The sequence below is a fragment of the Myxine glutinosa genome, chromosome 1 (genome assembly GCF_964187855.1).
Source record: "Myxine glutinosa chromosome 1, kmMyxGlut1.1, whole genome shotgun sequence".
Taxonomy (NCBI): Eukaryota; Metazoa; Chordata; class Myxini; order Myxiniformes; family Myxinidae; genus Myxine; species Myxine glutinosa.
The window spans coordinates 336,371,082-336,382,465 of record NC_136261.1 but is presented as its reverse complement, the minus strand read 5'-3'; the positions used below and the strand labels follow the sequence as shown (position 1 = coordinate 336,382,465).

The 11,384-nt window shown below is 49.0% G+C and overlaps 1 protein-coding gene across 1 annotated transcript in view; it reads left to right on the top strand.

Moving 5' to 3' along the window:
* Positions 1–1,592: 1,592 nt before the first annotated feature.
* Positions 1,593–11,384, top strand: part of LMO3 (LIM domain only 3) — a 174,191-nt gene continuing 164,399 nt past the window's right edge. The window contains exon 1 of the mRNA XM_068102580.2: positions 1,593–1,720. Coding sequence (XP_067958681.1) covers positions 1,714–1,720 — 7 coding nt within the window. The 5' untranslated portion in view covers positions 1,593–1,713. The remainder of the gene's footprint in view (positions 1,721–11,384) is intronic.

Genomic DNA, 11,384 nt, shown 5'->3' with positions numbered 1-11,384 from the left:
CACACACAGAGACATGTGCACACACAAACACACATATAGAAACACATACACACATACACACACACAAGGACACACATACTGACACTGACACTGACACAGACACACACACACACACACACACACACACACACACACACACACACACACACACACAAGGACACACATAGTGATACTGACACAGACACACACACACACACACACACACACACATACACACAGAAACACACACATAAAGACACACACACATAAACACACATACACAAGCACACACACACACACACACACACAAGGACACACATATTGAAAGGTCCTCGGCGCATGTGAATCGCTTCTTCACTGAGAGAAAAATCGGACATGATGTTAAAAAACGGGGGCGTTGATTGGGGGGGGGGTACAAAAGCCTTTTTGCTGCATGTCTCGCGGCGGGGGGTGAGGGGGGGGGGTTAGCGTGGGGCGGAGGAGGGGGTCGTGGTTGGAAACCAAAGCCATTAATTACAGCAGGAGGCATTAATGTGGACAGGAGCGTTTCTAACGTTTAATTAGTTTAACGACTCGGAGCTAAGATTTGCACAGAGGTGTCTAATCAGATGCCATTAATTGCAGAGCAGTCGTTTTCCCAGCGTGGGGTCGGATTCCGCTTGCTGGAGAAATCTCATCTCCGTGAAGGTAATTAATTTAATTGTCCTCGTTAGCCGTGCCCTCTCCATCGATCTGCGTTCCCTCCCTTCTTACCCCCCCAAACACCCCCGACATCTCCCTGGGATAGGTAAGCCGGGTTGGACGAGGATAAGGCGGGGAGATGTCGGCGGGGCTGAGAAATCCACCTTCACTACCTGATACAGTCACACGAGGTGTAGTCGCGTCGCGTCGCCTGAACCGCCACCTCCTCTTGGCCTTTCCGCTGGTGCGACGGCGGCCCCCGGGCCCGGTCAGTGCCCTCGGCGGACGCGTGTCCGGCATCGCTCGGTGTACGTTAACCGGGTCACGCCGTGGATCCTGGTTACCTGGGAGAAGGCTCTACAGGTGTACCGATGTACCTGCTCTTTAATTTCGTTGTTTATTTAAATTGTTTGTTTCATAAAGTGCGAAAGTAACTTTCTCCACGGGACTCGAACTTCCACGGACCCCGACTACCTCGCCATGAGTCCTCCTGGTACCGTGAGTCCAAGTCCGCGCGAGCTGCAGACCATGGGAACGCGCGCGTGTCGTACTGTTGGGGGTGGAGGGGGAGGACGGAGGGGGTGGGGAAGGGGGGGCACCGGGACCACGCGCGCGCGCCGCAACGATGCTGCCCCCTTCCCGGCACGAGCGCTACCGTTGACGCTTCGCGCGCGCCCCCTCTCCCCCTCTCCCTACCCGCCTCGCGCTTCCTCTCCGGGCCGGGCCTGGCTTTGACCTGCCCGCGGGCCGTGCGTGTCCGGCCGTCGGCGCGACCGCGCCCAGCGCTTCCCAGCCCCGCGCCGGGTCCGCCTCGAAGACCGGCGCGTAATGAAATGGGTGTGATTAAATTCCACTAATTGGGTGATGGTGATTGGCTCGGGTTGGGCTATGCATTTATACAATGGGTTTTTAAGCTCCTCGCAACGGAAGATAGTCCCCAGAGTGCCGCCGTGCCCGCGTCGCTGATGGCTGCATTACGCTAGCGACCGACGACTTCAAAGCCTCGCCGATCGGGCCGCAGCCGCTTTCCGCACACGCTTTTTCTGCTGGAGTATGAACGGTACGGTACGGTACGCTCACCCTTTCCACCCGTCGAACGCTCGCGGCTCGTGTCGCGGCTCGTGTCGAGAGTCGTGTCGCGGCTCGTGTCGCGTCCCGCGCGGTCCCGATTGTGCCGCGCACGCGGCTGCGCTTCCCGCTCGCCCGAGCCCGTCGCCGTCCCGACGTGATTCCCGTGGCTTGTGGGAAACATGCGGCCCGGTGACGACGCCTCCGATTAGGCCCGGGGACTCGGGGAGTGGATGCGCGAAGGGGTTAATGCGATCGCCGGAGAGGCGGCTCGTGCGGCGTGACGGTCTCTCACTGGCGCTGCCGCCGCTTGTTCGAACGGACCGCAGACGCCCCGCGGAGCCGCGTGTTGGTGTCGCTCTCCCTCTTCTCTTCCGCCGCGAGGAGAAGAGCGAGGGCGTCGCTCATAAAAGTAACGATGAAAACACCGGCATTTGTTTCCATTCGTTTCAGCCAATTGCATCCAGGGCACGCATGGCATTCATGGCGATGGATCGATCGCACGTAGCCGCCGTTACGTACGTGGCCGGTACGTTTCTGTCACGGACAGGAACTTGTTTGAGCGGCGGCCCAGGGCTCGGAGTCGCGCGCTCCCGCTCCGCCGTGTTCCCGCCATAATTACACGCAGCAGCGGGCTGCTGTGCTGGCACGGTACGAGCTTTAATTTATCCTCGAGAGGAAAGCTTGTTATCGCACTTCCAGAGTTTTCAGGGGGAATAAACCTTTTGTCTGTAATTTTCTGTCAGAGTGGACTAATAAGACCGCAACTTCATGGCGCAGGTTCAAGTTGACCAACCCTGGAATCTCGTTGACTTCTTCTCACCCAGTTCACTACTCTCCCCCATCCAACATTTCCCTCCCCTAACACGCACTCCATTTTCCCCTCCTTGTGTAATTCCCATTCCGCAGATGGACGTTGCACGGCCTCTTCGAAACCCTTTAAAGGCACCTGTTTCTTCTCTCAAAAGTCTGTCATGCAATCTTTTAGGGTGCTCAGAATACTACCCACTCCTCTCTCTGACCTCTCCCAACCAGACTTGCATCCCTCCTCCTGCTCTACCCACTCCTCTCTCTGACCTCTCCCAACTAGACTTGCATCCCTCCTCCTGCTCTACCCACTCCTCTCTCTGACCTCTCCCAAACAGACTTGCATCCCTCCTCCTGCTCTACCCACTCCTCTCTCTGACCTCTCCCAAACAGACTTGCATCCCTCCTCCTGCTCTACCCACTCCTCTCTCTGACCTCTCCCAAACAGACTTGCATCCCTCCTCCTGCTCTACCCACTCCTCTCTCTGACCTCTCCCAACTAGACTTGCATCCCTCCTCCTGCTCTACCCACTCCTCTCTCTGACCTCTCCCAAACAGACTTGCATCCCCCCTCCTGCTCTACCCACTCCTCTCTCTGACCTCTCCCAACTAGACTTGCATCCCTCCTCCTGCACTACCCACTCCTCTCTCTGACCTCTCCCAGCCAGACCTGCATCCCTCCTCCTACACGACCCACTCCTCTCTCTGGCCTCTCCCAGCCAGACTTGCATCCCTCCTCCTGCTCTACCCACTCCTCTCTCTGACCTCTCCCAGCCAGACCTGCATCCCTCCTCCTGCACTACCCACTCCTCTCTCTGACCTCTCCCAGCCAGACTTGCATCCCTCCTCCTGCTCTACCCACTCCTCTCTCTGACCTCTCCCAGCCCGACTTGCATCCCTCCTCCTGCTCTTCCCACTCCTCTCTCTGACCTCTCCCACCCAGACCTTCATCCCTCCTCCTGCTCTTCCCACTCCTCTCTCTGACCTCTCCCAGCCAGACCTGCATCCCTCCTCCTGCTCTACCCACTCCTCTCTCTGACCTCTCCCAGCCAGACCTGCATCCCTCCTCCTGCTCTACCCACTCCTCTCTCTGACCTCTCCCAGCCAGACCTGCATCCCTCCTCCTGCTCTACCCACTCCTCTCTCTCTGACCTCTCCCAGCCAGACCTGCATCCCTCCTCCTGCTCTACCCACTCCTCTCTCTGATCTCTCCCAGCCAGACCTGCATCCCTCCTCCTGCTCTACCCCCTGCTCTCTCTGACCTCTCCCAGCCAGACCTGCATCCCTCCTCCTGCTCTACCCACTCCTCCCTCTGACGTCTACCAGCCAGACCTGCATCCCTCCTCCTGCTCTACCCACTCCTCTCTCTGACCTCTCCCAGCCAGACCTGCATCCCTCCTCCTGCTCTACCCACTCCTCCCTCTGACGTCTACCAGCCAGACCTGCATCCCTCCTCCTGCTCTACCCACTCCTCTCTCTCTGACGTCTACCAGCCAGATCTGCATCCCTCCTCCTGCTCTACCCACTCCTCTCTCTGACCTCTCCCAGCCAGACCTGCATCCCTCCTCCTGCTCTACCCACTCCTCTCTCTGACCTCTCCCAGCCAGACCTGCATCCCTCCTCCTGCTCTACCCACTCCTCTCTCTGACCTCTCCCAGCCAGACCTGCATCCCTCCTCCTGCTCCACCCACGCCTCTCTCTGACCTCTCCCAGCCAGGCCTGCATCCCTCCTCCCGAGTGATCATAAGAAGCAAATCCGACAGGCTGCGGACTGCAGAAGTTGACCTCCTTAATTGGGAGCATGAGCGAGACGTCGCCGACGGAGGCTCCACGCAGTTCGCCGGAAAGGTGTCTGGGCAACGCATGCAATTCCGCAAGAAGTGTATCCGCCAAAAAGAAAAAACACAACAACTGTTTCCTTCATCCTTATTGGCGTCTGAGAAAAGGAGTGCTGCGCGCTAAAGGCCCTTTGCCTGTTGATTGCAACCCAAGGGAATAGACAATTCTGGTGGGAACCCAGCCCTACCTCCAAGTTCTCCATCCAGTTGGGACTTGTTTTGTCAACAAGCTGCAGCTGTCGGTATTCCCGGCGGAGCCGTTTTTCACCGATAATGAGGCTGCGTTTATCAAGAGCAATTAACGTTACATATTGCTTTGGCATTTTCAGGTGGGGTTGGGAGAGTTTTGTTCTCGTAGCTGTGGAGATGCTTTCCTATTTTTTTTTTTTTTTGCAGTCTTTCTTGGAAGAAGTGGAAGCAACCATCCAGTGGAATGATGTCAACCGCACGTTTTGCCATTCGGCCTGTGGTTTCAACCCGTATAATGAAATGACATTCCCCCTGGGGTGTCGAGGTTGTTTCTCAGACGGAATGGCGTTCTTCTGTTTAGCTTTTGTTCCCCGCAAAATGACGTGGAAAGCTGCCAAATTGGGAATGCTATTCTCAAGTTTGACGGCCTAAGTAGCTCAATATATGTACTCGCGTGCTCCTCCCCGGCTCCCTAAAGTTATCTTGGAGGGGGAGCTGAGATAATTTGCTGCACCGGCCATGTCAGAAGGTACTTGCAGAGTGCCTTCCCATGTAGCTGGTAGCTTTTGGTAGACCGAACAGTAAGACCATCGCGCATCTTGCCAAAGACCATTGAGCTCTCGGCGCCACACGTTTGCTCACATTCGCTCCATTCAGGAGTGTGTGTGTGTGTGTGTGTGCGTGCGCACTGCCGCCATGCATGGCCGAGCGACCGCCCAACATGCAGCAAAGCAAATTGGCCTGAAATCCGAACACGCGAGGCGTGTCCAGCTAACAAGGAGCGCTGACCTAGGGGAGAGTTTTGTGCACCGGCTCCATTGAAGCCAGTTGTTAGAAACAAACTGCCGTCTCTCTATCAGCCGCGCAACTAGAAAGAGGCATGGTTCCATTAGGCAGCGCTGCTCGTTGTGCTGCCTCCACGTTTTCCTTTGATGGAAAGTGAATAACCCTAATGCCACTAAAGGGAGGGGTTCCAGGGCAAAAGATGCTCTAATATTTCTACAACGACATCAAAGCGCTTGTGCCCACTTTCGGTTTCTAGTGCGGACTTTGTCTTGCGGCGTGTTGTGCTTTCCTTGCATCCAAAGGCCATGGTTTGAGCCTTTATCCACTACACCCAAGTACGATGCAAGAGGTTGCTTTGATATTGTGCACACCCTTTTAGTCATTTATCCACTACACCCAAGTATGATGCAAGAGGTTGCTTTGATATTGCACACACACTTTTAGTCATTTATCCACAACACCCAAGTACGATGCAAGAGGTTGCTTTGATATTGCGCACACCCTTTTAGTAATTTATCCACTACACCCGAGTACGATGAAAGTGGTTGCTTTGATATTGCACACACCCTTTTAGTAATTTATCCACTACACCCGAGTACGATGCAAGTGGTTGCTTTCATATTGTGCACACCCTTTTGGTCATTTATCCACAACACCCAAGTACGAAGCAAGAGGTTGCTTTGATATTGTGCACACCCTTTTAGTCATTTATCCATGACACCCAAGTACAATGCAAGAGGTTGCTTTGATATTGTGCACTGCACACCATTTTAGTCATTTATCCACTACACTCAAGTACGATGCAGGAGGTTGCTTTTATATTGTGCACACCCTTTTAGTCATTTAGCCACGACACCCAAGTACAATGCAAGAGCTTGCTTTGATATTGCGCACACCCTTTTCGTCATTTATCCACAACACCGAAGTATGATGCAAGAGGTTGCTTTGATATTGCGCACAACCTTTTAGTCATTTATCCACTACACCCAAGTATGATGCAAGAGGTTGCTTTGATATTGCGCACACCCTTTTAGTAATTTATCCACTACACCCAAGTACGATGCAAGAGCTTGCTTTGATATTGCGCACACCCTTTTAGTCATTTATCCACTACACCCAAGTATGATACAAGAGGTTGCTTTGATATTGCGCACACCCTTTTCGTCATTTATCCACTACACCCAAGTATGATGCAAGAGGTTGTTTTGATATTGCGCACACCCTTTTAGTCAGTTATTCACGACACCCAAGTACGATGCAAGAGGTTGCTTTGATATGGCGCACACCCTTTTAGTCATTTATCTACTACACCCAAGTACGATGCAAGAGGTTGCTTTGATATTGTGCACACCCTTTAAGTCATTTATCCACTACACCCAAGTATGATGCAAGAGGTTGCTTTGATATTGCGCACACCCTTTCAGTCATTTATCTACAACACCCAAATACGATGGAAGAGGTTGCTTTGATATTGCGCACAACCTTTTAGTCATTTATCCACTACACCCAAGTACGATGCAAGAGGTTGCTTTGATATCGTGCACACCCTTTTAGTCATTTATCCACTACACCCAAGTATGATGCAAGAGGTTGCTTTGATATTGTGCACACCCTTTTAGTAATTTATTCACTACACCCAAGTACGATGCAAGAGGTTGCTTTGATATTGTGCACACCCTTTTGGTCATTTATCCACAACACCCAAGTACGAAGCAAGAGGTTTCTTTGATATTGTGCACACCCTTTCAGTAATTTATCCATGACACCCAAGTACGATGCAAGAGGTTGCTTTGATATTGTGCACACCATTTTAGTCATTTATCCACTACACTCAAGTACGATGCAAGAGGTTGCTTTGATATTGTGCACACCCTTTTAGTCATTTATCCACGACACCCAAGTACAATGCAAGAGCTTGCTTTGATATTGCGCACACCCTTTTAGTCATTTATCCACAACACCCAAGTATGATGCAAGAGGTTGCTTTGATATTGCGCACACCCTTTTAGTCATTTATCCACGACACCCAAGTATGATGCAAGAGGTTGCTTTGATATTGTGCACACCCTTTTAGTCATTTATCCACAACACCCAAGTACGATGCAAGAGGTTGCTTTGATATTGCGCCCACCCTTTTAGTCATTGATCCACGACACCCAAGTACGATGCAAGAGGTTGCTTTGATATTGCGCACACCCTTTTAGTCATTTATCCACTACACCCAAGTACGATGCAAGAGCTTGCTTTGATATTGCGCACACCCTTTTAGTCATTTATCCACTACACCCAAGTATGATGCAAGAGGTTGCTTTGATATTGCGCACATCCTTTTCGTCATTTATCCACCACACCCAAGTAGGATGCAAGAGGTTGCTTTGATATCGTGCACACCCTTTTAGTCATTTATCCACTACACCCAAGTATGATGCAAGAGGTTGCTTTGATATTGCGCACACCTTTTTATTCATTTATCCACTACAACCAAGTACGATGAAAGAAGTTGCTTTGATATTGCGCACACCCTTTTAGTCATTTATCCACGACACCCAAGTACGATGCAAGAGGTTGCTTTGATATTGCGCACACCCTTTTAGTAATTTATGCACTACACCCGAGTACGATGCAAGTGGTTGCTTTGATATTGTGCACACCCTTTTGGTCATTTATCCACTACACCCAAGTACGATGCAAGAGGTTGCTTTGATATTGTGCACACCCTTTTAGTCATTTATCCACTACACCCAAGTATGATGCAAGAGGTTGCCGTGATATTGCCCACACCCTTTTAGTCATTTATCCACTACACCCAAGTACGATTCAAGAGGTTGGTTTGATATTGCCCACACCCTTTTAGTCATTTATCCACTACACCCAAGTGCGATGCAAGAGCTTGCTTTGATATTGCGCACACCCTTTTTGTCATTTATCCACGACACCCAAGTATGATGCAAGAGGTTGCTTTGATATTGCGCACACCCTTTTAGTCATTTATCCACTACAACCAAGTATGATACAAGAGGTTGCTTTGATATTGCGCACAGCCTTTTCGGCATTTATCCACTACACCCAAGTACGCTGCAAGAGGTTGCTTTGATATTGCGCACACCCTTTGTCATTTATCCACTTCACCCAAGTACGATGATAATGTGCTTTGATATTTTTGATACTTTGATACTTTGATACTTTGTACTTTGATATTGCGCACACCCTTTGTCATTTATCGACTACCCCCAAGTACGATGCAAGAGGTTGCTTTGATATTGCGCACACCCTTTTAGTCATTTTTCCTATGCACCCAAGTATGATGCAAGAGGTTGCTCTCATATTCCACACACCCTTTTAGTCATTTGTCCACAACAACCAAGTATGATGCAAGAGGTTGCTTTGATATTGCGCACACCATTTTAGTCATTTATCCACTACATCCAAGTACGATGCAAGAGGTTGCTTTGATATTGCGCACACCCTTTTAGTCATTTATCCACTACACCCAAGTACGATGCAAGAGGTTGCTTTGATATTGTGCACATACTTTAAGTCATTTATCCACTACACCCAAGTATGATGCAAGAGGTTGCTTTGATATTGCGCACACCCTTTCAGTCATTTATCTACAACACCCAAGTACGATGGAAGAGGTTGCTTTGATATTGCGCACAACCTTTTATTCATTTATCCACTACACTCAAGTACGATGCAAGAGGTTGCTTTGATATCGTGCACACCCTTTTAGTCATTTATCCACTACACCCAAGTATGATGCAAGAGGTTGCTTTGATATTGCGCACACCCTTTTAGTCATTTGTCCACAACAACCAAGTATGATGCAAGAGGTTGCTTTGATATTGCACACACCCTTTTAGTCATTTATCCACTACATCCAAGTACGATGCAAGAGGTTGCTTTGATATTGCGCACACACTTTAAGTCATTTATCCACTACACCCAAGTATGATGCAAGAGGTTGCTTTGATATTGCGCACACCCTTTCAGTCATTTATATACAACACCCAAGTACGATGGAAGAGGTTGCTTTGATATTGCGCACACACTTTAAGTTATTTATCCACTACACCCAAGTATGATGCAAGAGGTTGCTTTGATAATGCGCACACCCTTTCAGTCATTTATATACAACACCCAAGTACGATGGAAGAGGTTGCTTTGATATTGCGCACAACCTTTTAGTCATTTATCCACTACACCCAAGTACGATGCAAGAGGTTGCTTTGATATCGTGCACACCCTTTTAGTCATTTATCCACTACACCCAAGTATGATGCAAGAGGTTGCTTTGATATTGCGCACACCCTTTTAGTAATTTATCCACTACACCCAAGTACGATGCAAGAGGTTGCTTTGATATTGTGCACACCATTTTAGTCATTTATCCACTACACTCAAATACGATGCAAGAGCTTGCTTTGATATTGCGCACACCATTTTTGTCATTTATCCACGACACCCAAGTATGATGCAAGAGGTTGCTTTGATATTGCGCACAGCCTTTTCGGCATTTATCCACTACACCCAAGTACGATGCAAGAGGTTGCTTTGATATTGCGCACACCCTTTAGTCATTTTCCACTACACCCAAGTATGATGCAAGAGGTTTCTTTGATATTGCACACACCCTTTGCCATTTATCCACTACCCCCAAGTACGATGCAAGAGGTTGCTTTGGTATTGCGCACACCTTTTTAGTCATTTTTCCACTGCACCCAAATATGATGCAAGAGGTTGCTCTGATATTCCGCACACCCTTTTAGTCATTTGACCACAACAACCAAGTATGATGCAAGAGGTGGCTTTGATATTGCACACACCCTTTTAGTCATTTATCCACTACATCCAAGTACGATGCAAGAGGTTGCTTTGATATTGCGCACACCCTTTTAGTCATTTATCCACTACACCCAAGTACGATGCAAGAGGTTGCTTTGATATTGTGCACACACTTTAAGTCATTTATCCACGACACCCAAGTATGATGCAAGAGGTTGCTTTGATATTGCGCACACCCTTTCAGTCATTTATCTACAACACCCAAGTACGATGGAAGAGGTTGCTTTGATATTGCGCACAACCTTTTAGTCATTTATCCACTACACCCAAGTACGATGCAAGAGGTTGCTTTGATATCGTGCACACCCTTTTAGTCATTTATCCACTATACCCAAGTATGATGCAAGAGGTTGCTTTGATATTGCGCACACCCTTTTAGTAATTTATCCACTACACCCAAGTACGATGCAAGAGGTTGCTTTGATTTTGTGCACACCCTTTTGGTCATTTATCCACAACACCCAAGTACGAAGCAAGAGGTTGCTTTGATATTGTGCACACCCTTTCAGTAATTTATCCATGACACCCAAGTACGATGCAAGAGGTTGCTTTGATATTGTGCACACCATTTTAGTCATTTATCCACTACACTCAAGTACGATGCAAGAGGTTGCTTTGATATTGTGCATACCCTTTTAGTCATATATCCACGACACCCAAGTACAATGTAAGAGCTTGCTTTGATATTGCGCACACCCTTTTAGTCATTTATCCACAACACCCAAGTATGATGCAAGAGGTTGCTTTGATATTGCGCACAACCTTTTAGTCATTTATCCACGACACCCAAGTATGATGCAAGAGGTTGCTTTGATATTGCGCACACCCTTTTAGTCATTTATCCACTACACCCAAGTACGATGCAAGAGGTTGCTTTGATATTGCGCACACCCTTTTAGTCATTTATCCACAACACCCAAGTACGATGCAAGAGGTTGCTTTGATATTGCACACCCCCTTTTAGTCATTTATCCACTACACCCAAGTACGATGCAAGAGCTTGCTTTGATATTGTGCACACCCTTTAATCATTTATCCACTACACCCAAGTATGATGCAACAGGTTGCTTTGATATTGCGCACACCCTTTTCGTCATTTATCCACTACACCCAAGTATGATGCAAGAGGTGGCTTTGATATTGCGCACATCCTTTTAGTCATTTATCCACCACACCCAAGTAGGATGCAAG